This window comes from Ranitomeya variabilis, chromosome 3 (genome assembly GCF_051348905.1).
Source record: "Ranitomeya variabilis isolate aRanVar5 chromosome 3, aRanVar5.hap1, whole genome shotgun sequence".
In the NCBI taxonomy this organism is placed as follows: Eukaryota; Metazoa; Chordata; class Amphibia; order Anura; family Dendrobatidae; genus Ranitomeya; species Ranitomeya variabilis.
The window spans coordinates 548,667,529-548,684,291 of NC_135234.1; the positions used below are offsets into that span (position 1 = coordinate 548,667,529).

A 16,763-nucleotide genomic window follows, 5' to 3' on the forward strand; every position below is an offset into this window, starting at 1 on the left:
ATGGGTGACATTATAGTTCAGGGTCTATGGGACCCCCAAACATCAGCCTCTTCCAATCAGAGGGAGTTAATGGCGATTGAATTTTCAGTTAAGAAACTCCTCATATATCTACAGGATCACCATGTCAAGATCCTCTCGGACAACCAGGTGGCGGTGGCCTACGTAAATCACCAGGGTGGAACACATTCCGAATCTCTTATGGAAGTAGCGGACCGCCTGCTCCAGACAGCAGAAAACTATTTACTATATTTAACTGTGCTGCATATAAGAGGAAAAGAAAATGTAAAAGCAGACTTTCTAAGCCGCAACACCTTAAAACAAGGGGAATGGTCTCTGAACAGAGACATCTTCGATCAGATTGTCCGCAAGTGGGGTCATCCAGAGGTGGACTTATTTGCCACCAAGGACAACAGAAAAACAAGAAAATTCTGTTCCCTAAATCCCAGGGAGAATCCTCTGGCAGTGGATGCCTTCCTGATCAAATAGGATTTTCGATTGGCTTATGCGTTCCCCCCGCTGGGCATATTGCCCCTAGTGATCAGAAAGATAAGGGAGGATCGGGCAAGAGTCATACTGATCGCCCCATTCTGGCCCAGAAGGGCCTGGTTGTCCTGGCTCAGGACCATGTCGGTGGAAGACCCCTGGGTACTTCCGGACATTCGGGATTTACTCCACCAGGGTCCGATCAGCCATCCACAAGTAAAGGGACTCCATTTGACCGCATGGAGTTTGAGAGGTCGTTAAAAAACAGAGGTTTTTCCCCAAATTTAATTGATACCCTTATGAAGAGTAGAAAACAACAACAAGAATCTACTCTAGAACCTGGAGGAAGTTCCTGGCCTCTTCAGATTTTAATATTGAAGAGTGAATACCAATAAACCAGATTTTAGAATTCCTGCAGAAGGGTTTGGAACTAAATCTATCTACAAGTATGTTAAAAGTACAAGTCTCAGCCCTAGGGGCCTTGTTTTCTTGTAACATTGCTAATAATTTTTGGGTATCAAGGTTTATTAAAGCATCTAGTAGAGTTAGACCTATACACAAGAATAGGTCGGTGCCTTGGGATCTCAACCTAGTCCTCTCAGCCTTGACTAGGGAACTGTTTGAGCCCTTACATTCAGCCTCGGTTAAGATATTATCCCTTAAAACAGCATTTGTGGTAGCAATAACATCTGCTCGTAGGGTGGGGGACATACAGGCGCTCTCCAGACTTTCCCCTTATACAGAGTTTCTACAGGATAGGGTAGTCCTTAAACCGGACCCGGCCTATTTGCCAAAGGTGGCATCACATTTTCACAGATCACAGGAGATAGTTTTACCATCATTTCTCCCTAATCCTTCCAATACTAAGGAAAAACTACTCCATACATTGGATGTTAGGAGATGTCTGTTAGAATATATCTCGATCACTGATGCTTGGAAGAGAGAGAATGCGTTATTTTTGTCCTTCCAAGGTCCTAGGAAAGGGCTTTAGAGTATCGAAGTACACACTAGCGAAGTGGATTAGGGAGGCTATCTCTCTGGCTTATACTGCAGGTGGAGGTCCGGCTCCTCAGAATCTGAGGGCGCATTCCACCAGGGCCATGGCTACATCCTGGGAGGAAAGATCTGGAGTGTCAATCGACCAGATATGTAAGGCAGCCACGTGGTCGTCCCCTTCCACCTTTTTTAAGCACTATCGGTTGGATTTGGGGCTCTCTTCTGATCTCACCTTCGGGTTAAGGGTGCTACAAGCTATAGTCCCTCCCTAAGGTAGCTTACATCTCTGTAAATCTCTCGTAGTGCTGTCATGGGAGTCCGAATAAAGCATTAACCCCTTCCCGACATGTGACGGAATAGTACGTCACATGTCGGGACCCCCGCTTTGATGTGCGCTCCGGCGGTGAGCGCACATCAAAGTCGCGACATGTCAGCTGTTTTTTACAGCTGACATGTGCGCGCAATAGCGGCGGGTGAAATCGCGATCACCCGCCGCTATTAACTAGTTAAATGCCGCTGTCAAACGCAGACAGCGGCATTTAACTACCGCAGCCGGCCGTGCGGCCGGATATGAGCGCATCGCCGACCCCCGTCACATGATCGGGGGTCGGCGATGCTCCTCCATTGTAACCATAGAGGTCCTTGAGACCTCTATGGTTACTGATTGCCGGTGGCTGTGAGCGCCCCCCTGTGGTCGGCGCTCACAGCACACCTGCATTTTAGCTACATAACAGCGATCTGATGATCGCTGTTATGTAGCAGAGCCGATCGGGCTGTGCCTGCTTCTAGCCTCCCATGGAGGCTATAGAAGCATGGCAAAAGTAAAAAAAAAAGTTTTTAAAAATGTGAAAAAAATAAAAAAAATATAAAAGTTTAAATCACCCCCCTTTCGCCCCAATCAAAATAAATCAATTAAAAAAAAACCCAACCTACACATATTTGGTATCGCCGCGTTCAGAATCGCCCGATCTATCAATAAAAAAAAAAGCATTAACCTGATCGCTAAATGGCGTAATGAGAAAAAAATTTGAAACGCCAGATTTACGTTTTTTTGGTCGCCACGACATTGCATTAAAATGCAATAATGGGTGATCAAAAGAACGTATCTACACCAAAATGCTATCATTAAAAACGCCAGCGCGGCACGCAAAAAATAAGCCCTCACCTGACCCCAGATCACGAAAAATGGAGACGCTACGAGTATCGGAAAATGGCGCAATTTTGTTTTGTTTTGTTTTTTGCAAAGTTTGGAATTTTTTTTCACCACTTAGGTGAAAAATAACCTAGTCATGTTAGGTGTCTATGAACTCGTAGTGACCTGGAGAATCATAATGGCAGGTCAGTTTTAGCATTTAGTGAACCTAGCAAAATAGGCAACCAAAAAACAAGTGTGGGATTGCACTTTTTTTTGCAATTTCACTGCACTTGGAATTTTTTTCCCGTTTTCTAGTACACGACATGCTAAAACCAATGATGTCGTTCAAAAGTACAACTCGTCCCGCAAAAAATAAGCCCTCACATGGCCAAATTGACGGAAAAATAAAAAAGTTATGGCTCTGGGAAGGAGGGGAGCGAAAAACGAAAACGGAAAAACGGAAAAAGCTCCGGGGGTGAAGGGGTTAAGCTACTTACGGGTAGCGGCATTTTTCGGTGGCCCATGACAGCGCCCTTAGTTCCCTCCCTATTCACGTGGGGGTTGGACTTCCTATACTGTATATAATGAGATATATATATAGATCTCACGTGTGGTATCTAGTTACAATGCAATTGAATATTTTGTATATAAACTGTATATAATGTATATTTGTGTACCACTAACCGCAGTAGTCCTCTCAGGCTCTGAAATACAACTGATGCATGGGAGAGGTGCCGCCCTTTTGTATCCGTAGGTTTCCTGTTCCTGAAGGGCGGATCCCCTCTCTCGTAGTGCTGTCATGGGCCTCCGAAAAATGACGCTACCAGCAAGTAGCTTAATGCTTTTTTATCAATAGATCTTGGAATAATAAGTTCCACAATTGGATGTGCTTAAAAAATGTTCCTGTGCTTAGATAATTTAATAAATGTGCCCCTTTTGTGTACTATGTAATGGCCGTGTCTGACTGTGTAGGGACATGGTTGGATCATACCACAGCTCCTGGGCAGGGGAGGATGCAAAATAATATGCAGACACCACAACAGGGATCACAGCTGCTGCTGTCCGTAAAGGAAACATTTCCTTTCCTTTTTTAAGCAATGTTTTACCTCAAAGAAAAAATCAGCTGTGATCTCATGCTGTAATGTCTGTATACTCTCTTTCTTTCCCCGGCCAGGAGCTCTGGTATGATCAGACCATGTTCCTGCACGGTCAGACAGCCATTACACAGTACACAGCAGGGGCACATTTATAAGGCTACTTTCACACTAGCGTCGTGCACTGCACGTCGCAATGCGTCGTTGTGGATAAAAAACGCATCCTGCAAAGTTCCCCACAGGATGCGTTTTTTTTCCATAGACTTTTATTACCGACGCATTGCGACGCAGTGCCACACGTCGCAACCGTCGTGCGACAGTTGCGCCATGTTTTGGCGCATCGCCGCCACAAAAAAAAGTTACATGTAACGTTTTTTTGTGCTTCGAGTCCGTCATTTTCGACTGCGCATGCGCGGCCGGAACTCCGCCCCCTCCTCCCCGGACCTTACAATGGGGCAGCGGTAGCGTCGTAAGACTGCTTCCGCTGCCAACGTCGGGCATTTTTGCACTGTATGCGTCGGTACGTCGGGCCGACGCAGCGCGACGGCCCCGTACTGACGCTAGTGTGAAAGCAGCCTAAGATAGCTCAGCACAGCAACATTTTTTTAAACACATCCAGTTGAGGAAAATATTATTATTCAAAAATCCATTGATTAAAATGTTTAAAATTAACTTTTTCGTGGTAAATCTGCTTTAAAAGCTCCTTCTTTGGTATTCTGAATTGTTTCTTTATTTTTTTCTAGTTTGAGCCCTTACATATGAATATTATCTTTTGAGGATAAATTCTTTGTTTTTATGTCTATTTGGGCATATCCGTAAACTTAATATTTGAGTTATATTTTCTGCCATGGCTCCCTGGTAAACTCTGACGGACAGCTCCTAGGCTGGAAGGCAAAGCATATGTAAATCCATCTAATATCCCTCCCTAGATTTCATTAGCTGCCTGCTGGGAGCCTTCCCATCCTTTAATCATGTAATTGTAGAGGCATACTATATTAATTTTATGTGTGATTGTCCTCTCCTTGGACTTCTCTGTGTGTCATTTGGATTAAGAAAGCATTAGTACAAGTGCTCTTAGGCATGTAAGTTAAGTTTCACTATGATTAGTTAGTTTAACTGAAAAGGCTGTTCCATTCTGCTGGCTATGGAAATCCACGTCCAGATTTGTGTCTCACACAGTGTTAGCTAGCCTCCCTCTGTAATGATTACTATGCATTATGGAAAATGCTGAGAATAGAAACCACCCATCCCTGTACTCTGCAGGCATTCAGCATTGGTTCCAAATGGTAAATTTACTAGTTTCTTTTATAATGCAGGTAACAATATTAAAAAAAAGAAAATATCCAAGCAATGTTTATAGAATAGCATCTAATATGCTGGACTAATTGTTCTGTATTAAAAGTGTATAACTCATTTAAATGTAATAATTCCTCACTAGTTTTTTTGCCACCTAATCTAAGAAGAGCTTAATGTTGAGACAGAGACTCTGATTCCAGCGATGTGACACTTACTGGACTGTTTGCTGCAGTTTTGATAAAATCATTGCTTTATCAGTAGGTGATTAGCATTAAAACCCTACTAAAATTGCTGCCATGTAGTCCTCCATATTATAATAAAAATAATAATCTTTATTTTTATATAGCACTAACATATTCCGCAGCGCTTTACAGTTTGCACATATTCATGAGCTCTGTATAACTCCAACCAAACCACTGATTGGCAGCTTTCTGCCTATGCACAGTGGTCTGCCAATCCGTCATATTGCGGGGTGATCTGCAGCAGGTAAGAGTGATTTTATCAAAATGGCAACAAAAAGCAGCCCAGTAAGTGATACATCATGGGAAAAAACATCTTTTACTTATGGATATAAATCTGGCAAATTATTATTATTATTATTATTATTATTTATATAGCACCATTGATTACAATGTGCTGTACATGAGAAGGGGTTACATACAAATTACAGATATCGCTTACAGTAAGCAAACTAACAATTACAGACTGATACTGAGGGGAGAGGACCCTGCCCTTGCGGGCTTACATTCTGCAAGATGGTGGGGAAGGAGACAGTAGGTTGAGGGTTGCATCAGCTCCAGTGTTGGTGAGGCAGAAGCTCCGGTAGTGGTGAGGAGACAGCGGGGTCATTGCAGGCTATAAGCTTTCTTGAAGAGATGGGTTTTCAGGTTCCGTCTGAAGGATCCGAATGTGGTTGGTAGTCGGACGTGTTGGGGCACACAATTCCAGATGATGGGGGATATTCGGGAGAAGTCTTGGAGGCAATTAGATGAGGAGCAAATAAGTGTGGAGGAGGGAAGGAGGTCTTGGGAGGACCGGAGATTACATGAGGGAAGATATCGGGAGATTAGTTCAGAGATATATGGAGGAGACAGGTTATGGATTGCTTTGTAGGTCAGTATTAGTAATTTTAACTGGATACACTGAGGGAATGGGAGCCTGTGAAGTGATTTGCAAGGGGAGAAGCGAAGGAGTAGCGAGGAGAGAGAGATAGTCGGGCAACAGAGTTAAGGATGGACTGGAGAGGTGCGAGAGTCTTAGCAGGGAAGCCACAGAAAAGGATGTTGCAGTAGTCGAGGTGGGAGATGATGAGGGCATACACAAGCATTTTAGTAGATTGATGGTTGAGGAAAGGATGGATTCTGGAAATATTTTTGAGCTGGAGGTGACAGGAGGTGGAAAGAGCTTGGATGTGTGGTTTGAAGGACAGGGCAGAGTCAAGGGTTACTCCGAGGCAGCGGACTTCTGCTACGAGGGAAAGCGTGATGTCATTTATTGTGATAGATAGATCAGGTAAGGAAGATCTGTGAGATGGAGGAAAGATGATGAGTTCAGATTTGTCCACATTAAGTTTGAAGAAGCAAGAGGAGAAGAAAAATGATATGGCTGATAGACACTCCGGGATTCTGGACAGCAGAGAGGTGATGTCTGGGCCATAGAGGTAGATCTGAGTGTCATCATCTTAAAGGTGGTACTGGAATCCATGGGACTTTTAGTTGTCCCAGGCCAAGTGTATAGATTAAGAAGAGTAGGGGTCCTAGAACAGAGCCTTGGGGGACTCTAACAGAAAGAGCGTGGAATGAGGAGGTAGTGTTGGAGTGGGAGACGCTGAATGTGCAGTTGGAAAGGTATGAGGAGATCCAGGATAGGGCGAGGTCTTTGATGCTAAAGGAAGAGAGGATCTGTAGTACGAGGCAGTGGTCAACTGTGTCAAAAGCAGAGGACAGATCTAGAAGGAGTATAGAGTATTGTCTGTTAGCTTTGGCTGTAAATAAGTCGTTAGTAATTTTGGTCAGGGCTGTCTCAGTGGAATGATGGGGATGGAAACCAGATTGTAGATTGTCGAAGAGCAGGTTAGATGAGAGGTGCGAGGAAAGTTCAGCGTGGACTTGCTGCTCCAGGAGTTTGGAAGCGAATGGGAGCAGCGATATTGGGCTATAGCTGGACATAGCAGTTGGGTCGAGGGTTGGCTTTTTAAGGATAGGCGTGATTGTAGCATGTTTAAAAGCAGAAGGGAAGGTACCAGAAGTTAATGATAGGTTGAAGAGCTGGGTTTGGGATGGTATAAGGATGGTGGTGAGGTTTGGGAGGAGGTGGGATAGGATGGGGTCTAGTGCACAAGTGGTGAGGTATGATTTGGAGAGGAGACAATAAGCCCCCCTTCAGTGATGTTGGAGAGGAAGGTTATGCGGGAAGGGCATTGGTCTGGTATACAAAGGGGTTGTGGTGATTGAACAATAAAGACTTGCCTTGTTTGGTCGATCTTCTTTTTGAAATGTGTGGCAAAGTCCTCAGCAGAGATGAGGGAGATTTGAGGGGGCACTGGTGGGCAGAGTAGGGGTTAAAAGTTTTGAATAACCTTTTTGGGGTTGTAGGATAGGAAAGATACAAGGGTGCACCCCTTAGAATGCTACTAAAGTTATAGGACTGAGTAGAGGATCAGGTTAGAGGGATTGTGGGAGCTGGTTTGGGATAAATTAGCAGGTGGCCAGCACACCAGGGGTGGATAGATAGATACTGGGCCTGGCTACATCTATATGCTATAACACTTTTCATCAGATTACATCCATAGTGACCCCAACCATGGATGTACAGCAGTGAGTATTGAGTACAATGCAACAAATGAATTATAGCAAAGAATCAGCAGGCACTGTTAGGGTGCGTGTCCATGGTCCGTAATCACGGCACTTTGGACGGAGCGGAAAACCCGCTCCGCCCAAAGCACCGCACCCTTCTGTACGCACGGTGATTCCGGATGTGTTCAGTGAACACATCCGGAATCTCCGCACCCCATACATAGGGCCCTGTGAGTTCCTGTTTGCAGATATATTGGGATATGTTCCCAGGGTCAGTAAATGCTGCGGGTTGGACGCTGCATACATCCGTGTTTTTCATGCGTTTTTTCATGCGGATTTGTGTGTGTTTTTGTAAGCTAAATAAAGATGTACAAAAAAAAAAAAAAGAATTGTGATGTAATTTTTGTCCAAACTCTTTTACATACTCCATTGAAGAATAATGTTTACACACACAGATAGATAATAGATACAGTAGGTAGATGATAGATAGATCTATAGATAGATGGATACATCTATAGATAGATAATGTTTTTATTTGGCTTATTTAATAAAATTATTCTGTTTGACTACTATCTAACAGTAATTGGGATACTCTGAGAGGTGACAACTACAACAATGGGGCCACAGGTCTGAGGCTGTAAACATGTAACTACTAATACTAATGTCCCCAATAACAAATAATAAGTGTGCATAGTGGATTCATGTGCAATAGAACAAAATACACTAAGCCGGTAAAGAGCGTCCAGCAACAACACCAAAATAAACATTAGGGAAACAAAGAACATTTATGAAACATATTTACCTTAGACCTGCGGCGCCACCACCCCTACGCGTGTTTCGGTGTGCGTGCCTTCTTCCGCGGGTGTAATATATGACACACTGTGTATTGTTTATCAATTTCGGTTTACAGATAGATAACAGGTAGATCAATAGATAGATTGATAATAGATAGATCTATCGCTATATCGTATCAATCATCTATACCATATCTATCTCCTATCTATCTATTGTATCTATCATCTATTCTATCTATATCTATATATAGATAGATAGATATATCAATGGATAATAGATTGATATATTGATACAATAGATAGTAGATAGATAATAGATATGATAGATAATAGATAATGGATAGATGATAGATAGACAATATATAGATAGATACGATAGATAGATGTGGGATAGATAGTTAGATAATAGATAGATAGATAGATACGATACATAGATACGATAGAGAGATACGACAGATAATACCAGCCTAGTGACCGGAGATAACCCCGGTCATGAGCACAGCAGTTCTCGCAGTAAGCTAAGTTATCGCGAGAACTGCAGTGCGCAGGCGCTGGGCCTCTCTGACCTTTCCCGGCACCTGCGCACTGCAGTACTTTGCTCTGCCCTCAACAGGGCAGACAAAGTATGCCTGCGCCGGAGCCGCAGCGTGAAGACAAGAAGAGGACGTCATTGTAAGAAGATGGGAGGCCCCGGGCCGCGACTCCCATTGGACCAGAACCGGACCGGGACCACCCCTGGGTGAGTATAATCTAACCTCTTTTTCTTATCTTTCAGGATACATCGGGGGCTTATCTACAGCATTCCAGAATGCTGTAGATAAGCCCCTGATGCTGGTGGACTTAGCTCACCTTCGATTTTGGGGGTGACAGGTTCCCTTTAATTTACAGCAGTGCTGCTCTGATGGCGGGAGAGAAAGGGAAGTCTAATAAAAAGTTTGAAGGAAAAGAATAAACATAATTAACCGTAGGGAAATAAATAATCATAAAAGTGTAGTAGAATGAAATACATTTCCATACAAAGAAAGAATGAAGGAATTTTGTTACTTGTTCTCTGTCACAGAACAAAGGTTGTATTGAAATACTTTGATCTGCTGCTGATTATATGCAGTATGAAGCTGGAAGGACAATAAGCGCAATAGTCTTATCCAGTAAATTAGAAGAACGTGGGCAATGGTGCTCACCGGGTCCGGTTATGTTCTCACAACCACTGAAAAGGCTTAGTCTGCTGCAGACTCATGGTAATAGAAACATCAATGACTGGAATCAAATGGGTTAATTTTGCTCTGCCAGCGAAAAAGTGAAGACAGATCCAGGAATGAGGTTTATTGGCCAAGGCTTTTCGAAGTATCAAATTTATTCATCAGGACGAACCACAGAGATAATTTGTCCTGATGAAGTTTGACGCTTTGAACCTAACTCTTCACTTTTCCATCGTTAACCCATTTATTTCCAGTCCTAGTTGGTTATATTCAGGTATAAACACAAAGCCAGGTAGGATATATGCCCTCCCCAGTGCTCAAATGAGTTTCTATTTTAAAGGAAATGTGTCAGACGGTCACGGCCCCTATCCTAATCGGTTTATATGAATATTTAGCCCTTTGCTTCCTCCATGCTGATGTCAGAGGCAGAACTATAATAACTTGAGTATCTTATGTAAATATGAATGTACAGGTTGTTTGTGTATCTATAGAGGGTCCGTGTCCGCTTATAAAGACCTTTATAGTCAATAAAGCAGTGCTAAGTGACCGGGAAGGGGAAACAAGACACATGTGATGTGGAAAAGCAAATTTGTAGAAAGTGTAACCATTACCGGGGTTCTGCATCTGTAAAATGGCAGTCAACAAAAAATTCCTGTTCTTCCATATTTAAGAAAGAGGGGTCTGTAGGACTATAAGAGCACTGTGAGTTTTTCACTTATGTTCTCCTTTAAACCCCTATCTTCTGTGTATATCTGAGGGCACTGCATGCTACTGTGGGCAATAAATTGGGTTTCACTTTTGGGGTTTACTCATTAGTGCAGTTCTAACAAGCATTTTATTGTCAGAGAGAACATAGTCCTCAATATATTTCTGCTGTGGTGACAATGCCTCATAAGTTGATAAAAACAAACCTGCGTATATCAGGTACTAATTTCTTTTCTAGAAAATATTGAATAGTTTCAAACTTGACTATTTAATTCCTTGTCTTTAACCAAAGTAAACCTTACATTTTTGTTCAGCTTTACAGGAGCAACAAATATGGAATCAAAAGAAAAGAAATCAGACGTCCTAAATATCTTCTCTGTTGCATCTGGGCATCTATATGAGCGCTTCCTGCGGTGAGGATACAGTTTCATAACAACCATGTATTTTATTTCATCAGTATAAAATGTAAAAATGAACATTTAGTTTTTCAATCTGTTTTCTTATTGGTCATTAGACTGCAATATTTTATATCCCTCAGTGCTTTCCTAACCGTTATGATATAAGCCCAATCTTACTGCAATATTTTATGATATTGTTGTAGTTTCTATATTTTATTACTCATTGAAGCCTCTAATACTCATTGGACACCTATATAAAAGGAAACTTCTTGAAGCCAGTTTATAGTACACATCTGCTCCAGTTTTACAGACACTTGTACGTCTGCCAAATATATAATTTTAACCCAACCAGACGATTTTCCTTTTCTTGCTCCTATGTTTTTCCCTCCCATTGTTCATATTTTTTTATTTTTCTGTCAACAGCATTGTATCAGGGTCTATTTTTTTTGCAAGACTAATAGTAGTTGTAAATTACACTATTGATTTTATTATACTAAGTACTGGAAAGGAGAAAAAAAGATTCCAAGAGCGGTGAAATTGAGGAAAAAAAAGCCACAATTATACCCCATTGTTCATTGTACGGTGAATATGACCTGGAAATATGATTCAACAGGTCAACATGATACCAAGCTTGTAAAGTTTTATTTTTCATTTAAGTACTGAAAAATTATTCATAGTTTTGTTAAGAAAAAAAATGTTGGTTTCTGTCGCCATTTTCCATTATTTATCTGTCAGTGGACCTGTATGAGGATTGAGGGGTTTTTTAGTGTGGCCAGGTGACTATTTTATTGGTTCCATACTTGTGTTGATAGAAAAGCTTCATCTTTTTATTGCAAGTTTTTAGGCAGGTGCGACAAAAAAAAACTGCGATTCCTGCATATCTTTTCTCATTACTGCGTTTACCTGTTTGGTAAACTAATTTTACATTTTGGTAACTCAGACGTTTGTGGACCTATATAAATGCAATCTATGCATGTCCTGTATATTTACAGAATATAAGCATACGCTAAATACACATTTTTATTTAGAGCATAATATGTATATACCAGACACATGCACCTGAGCAATATTATGGAATAATGCCAAATGAGGACCAGTGTAGTAGTGTACACGTGTAAGCCTCAGCAATAAGATCAGTGTATGCATACAATAGCATAGAAAGTTATATAACATCATACACCAGTCACTGTATAAGAACGTATCTAATATATAAAGCTGTATGTATGTATGTCCGGGATTGGCATCTGCACCGTCGCAGCTACAGCCACAAAATTTTGCACAGTCACACGTCTGGACCCCGAGAGCGTCATAGGCTATGTTGTGAGGCGAAATTTTAACCCTGCGCGTTCCATTTCACCAAACAATTTTGCCCCTATCTACATAATGGGGAAAAAGTGAAAGGAAAAGTGTTGGAGGCAAATTGACAGCTGCCAGATGTGAACAAAGGGGACTTAAAGAGTGAGAGCGATGGCGCCAAAGAGTATATACCGTACAGTTGCTAAGGTGGGGCCCCGACATGGGATACTCACCACACACAGGGATATGAACACACACACACAAAATGCGCCACACACTACCACGTGCTTGAACACATATCACCCTCAGATCACATTTCACCACACATACACCAACCTCGCCACATAAAGGTCGAAACACAAAAGTCGCCGCTCAAAACTCGCCACATGCAAAACTCGCCACATGCAAAACTAGGCTCACGCAAAACTCGCCACACGTGCAAAACTCACCTCATGGAAAACTTGCCACACATAAAACTAAAACTTGCACACGCGGAAAAATTGCCACATGCACAAAAGTTGCAACACATGCAAAAGTTGCCTCACACAAAACTTGCACATACTCAAAACGCACCACACATAAAACTCGCCATGCGCAAAACTCGCCATGCGCAAAACTTGCTGCACACAACTTGCTACACTAACCTGTCACATGCAACTCGACACACAAAAAGTTGCTACACGCATGTCACCACACAAAACTCATCTCACAAAAGTCGCTACATGCATGTCGCCACACGCAACTCAACACACACAACTTGACACATGAAACTTGCCCTAAAACACACACAAGTCTGGCATTATCCTTCAACAATAAAAATCTGATTAATAAGCAGACAAACTAAAAGAGCAACAACTGTACCATATAGGAAATACGGCAGCTGTCAGTCACATGACCTGTCTATTATTTGTATGTGTGAGCTAATATATACTGCCAGGGGGGAGGGCTTCCTGTTGGCTGGGGATTTATCAGGCTGCCAATTTAGCTTACAAATACTGAGGTAAAAATACTGAGCAAATAACGTGTGAACGAGGTCTAATACAGGAGGAGATGACACACAGATATATACTATATACAGGAGGAGATGACACACAGGTATATACTATATACAGGGGAGATGACACACAGGTATGTACTATATACAGGAGGAGATGACACACTGGTATATACTGTATACAGGAGATGACACACTGGTACATACTATATACAGGGGAGATGACATACAGGTACATACTATATACAGGGGAGATGACACACAGGTATATACTATATACAGGGGAGATGACACACAGGTATATACTATATACAGGAGTAGATGACACACTGGTATATACTATATACAGGAGGAGATGACACAGATATATACATACAGGAGGAGATGACACACAGGTGTATACTATATACAGGGGAGATGACACACACATACTGTATATACTATATACAGGGCATATGACACACAGGTATATACTATATACAGGAGGAGATGACATACAGGTATATACTATATACAGGAGGAGATGACACACACATATATACTATATACAGGGGAGATGACACACAGGTAAATACTATATACACAGGAGGAGATGACACGCAGGTATATACTATATACAGGAGGAGATGACACACAGGTATATACTATATACAGGGGAGATGACACACAGGTATATACTATATACAGGGGAGATGACACACAGGTATATACTATTGATATATATTGATCCAGATTGTCCGGGGTTAATCTGGCTGGTACTCGGGTTGGAGGCTTAGTCACGCCCATTGCCTTTAAATAGTTTTGCTGGGCTTTGGGCGTCGCCGATTATAGCTTGTGTCTTGTGCCTGGTGATCTCGGTCTGGAGTGGTGGTCTAGGAGAGGAAATATCGTATCTGGTGGTGTATTATCCTTCGTTATATTTCTCCTTCCTATATTTGTATTGTTTTGCCCTGTGCACATTATAGTGTTTTCCTGTGTGTCTGCGGCGTGGTGCGTTTTTTTTAGTTTTCCCTGTCTGTGCTTTCTGTAGGGGTTGGTGAGAGGTCTTATCACTGGGTGGAGGTTTCAGCTTAGTACTGAAACAGGACTCGGGGTCAGGCCTGGCGGCCCAGACATGCACACATTCAGTGTAAACTCTGGGCGAGGGACTGACAGGGTTTCCCTAGTTTGAGGGATATTGCAGGGGCCCGGGTAATCAGCTGTAGTCTACCCAGTACCCCCGTGACACGTATATACTATATACAGGATAAGATGACACACAGGTATATACTATAAACAGGGGAGATGACACACGTATATACTATATACAGGAGGAGATGACACACAGATATATGCTATATTCAGGAGCAGATGACACACAGATATATGCTATATACAGGAGCAGATGACACACAGGTATATACTATATACAGGAGGAGATGACATACAGGTACATACTACATACAAGAGGAGATGAAACACAGGTATATACTATATACAGGAGCAGATGACACACAGGTATATACTATATACAGGAGGAGATGACATACAGGTATATACTATATACAGGAGATGACATACAGGTATATAGTATATACAGAAGAGATTACATACAGGTATATATATATATATATACAGGAGGAGATGACACATAGGTATATACAATACACAGGAGGAGGTGACATACAGCAGGTATATACTATTTACAGGGGAAATGACATATAGGTATATACTATATACAGGAGATGACATACAGGTGTATGCTATATATAAGGGAGATGACAAACCTGTATATACTGAGGGGAAAATGAGAGGTGTGAGGTGAAAATGAGGGGTGTGAGGTGAAAATGAAAAGGTATGAGTGCAAAATGAGAGGAGTGAGGGAAAATAGTGGAGTGATCGGAATATGACAGATGTGAGGTTGAAATGACAAGTGTTAGGGGGGAATGAGAGGAGTGAGGGGGGAATGAGAGGAGTGAGGGGGAAGATGAGGAGTGAGGGGGAAGATGAGGAGTGAGGGGGAAGATGAGGAGTGAGGGGGAAGATGAGGAGTGAGGGGGAAGATGAGGAGTGAGGGGGAAGATGAGGAGTGAGGGGGAAGATGAGGAGTGAGGTGCTATAACTAACCACAGATATTTACTATGCCCAGGCAACGCCGGGCTCTTCAGCTAGTAGAATATAAAGTTGAATACATGGATCAATAAGTAACAGAAATAATACCTTGAGACATGGGTAGATAGGAGCACATGAGGGACTATGCGGGCACCTTGTTGCACGTTTCACCTGCTTGGCTTCATCAGGAGTCCTGGGTAAAGTAAAGAAGTGGATAATATTTATATGGCAAAGCCAGAATATGCAGCAAATCAGCTCGCTGCCCATCATGGTGTAACGCCCCCGTGATTACTCGAGCCTTCACTCGCCATGCATGATGGGAGAGAGGATGGACGTAATCACCCCCCATCATCGTGGTAGCACGGCCCAGCCCGGGACACCACTGGAGCAGGACAGCGCATGCGCTAGGCGCACCTGTGCTGAATCGGGTGAAAGGAGAAGTGGGTAATACAGCAGACATCAGATTACAGAACACCGCCCACACAATCAAACGGGTGAGACCGTGACGCCCACAGCATGGTAGGTGGCAAACACCAATCGCCGTGGTGACGCAGCTGCGCCATCACCGGGGCAGTGCCCTCCATCTACAGAATGTTACAGAAGTTATCATGGATGAGCAGACTGAACTTGGCATACAGTGTAAGTAACAGAGCCAGAAAGTAGCTGTATCCAAATAATAAACTGCTGCACATTTCATCCTTTGTGTGCGGCCAGATCCATCCATCTCTTCTCTTCTGCATGGCTTTGACCATTACTTCCCCATGATCAGAAATGCCGGTAATAATGGTATGCCGTTCTGCAGCTGTCTTAGGAGTTTTTTGCTGTTGATTGAAGACTTCCATCTGTAGTTAAGCATCCATGTTAGGCTAAGTTCACACTTGCCTATGTGTCCGCAGCGTATCGTCTGCATGTGCAAACGCATGGCAAAATACATGCAAAAGCATGCTTACGCCTGCGCATCATCTTGCGCATGACTCAAACCAAAACGCTGCGTGTGCATGAGTTTTGGCATGCGTTTGCATTTTTTATGCGCATGGTGGGGCGGTGACATCATTTTCTGGATATACGCAGTCTAATATACGCATGCGTACGCATATCCTTGTTTATCAATGTGTTTCCATAGACAGTAATACGTTTTTGGATGCAATCGTCCGCATGTGAACGCTTGCGAAAAAATTTGGTGCCTCAAAAAATGCAACATGGTGCATTCGCCGGGCCCCGCAGCACACCGAGAAACGACGCATGCAAAAACATGTCACTGCGTACATAATGTTAAAGATATGTGCGCATGACGCATGCAGATTGTACGCTGCGCACACAGACGCAAATGTGAACCCGGCCTTAGAAATGATTGACCTACATTTATACCGTATTTACATACATGGTAATATTACGGTGAGCACAATCTCTAAAGAGTCGGTAACATTACAATGCGTCGTTCAATCCTTCATGATGTCACAGTGTTATCGGCGGATTCAGAGCGCCTG

At 42.6% G+C, this 16,763-nt stretch overlaps 1 protein-coding gene across 1 annotated transcript in view; it reads left to right on the forward strand.

Annotated features, from left to right (window-relative positions):
* Positions 1–16,763, forward strand: part of UGGT2 (UDP-glucose glycoprotein glucosyltransferase 2) — a 459,065-nt gene that overhangs the window by 386,214 nt on the left and 56,088 nt on the right. Inside the window, exon 32 of the mRNA XM_077297152.1 lies at positions 10,812–10,910. Coding sequence (XP_077153267.1) covers positions 10,812–10,910 — 99 coding nt within the window. The remainder of the gene's footprint in view (positions 1–10,811; positions 10,911–16,763) is intronic.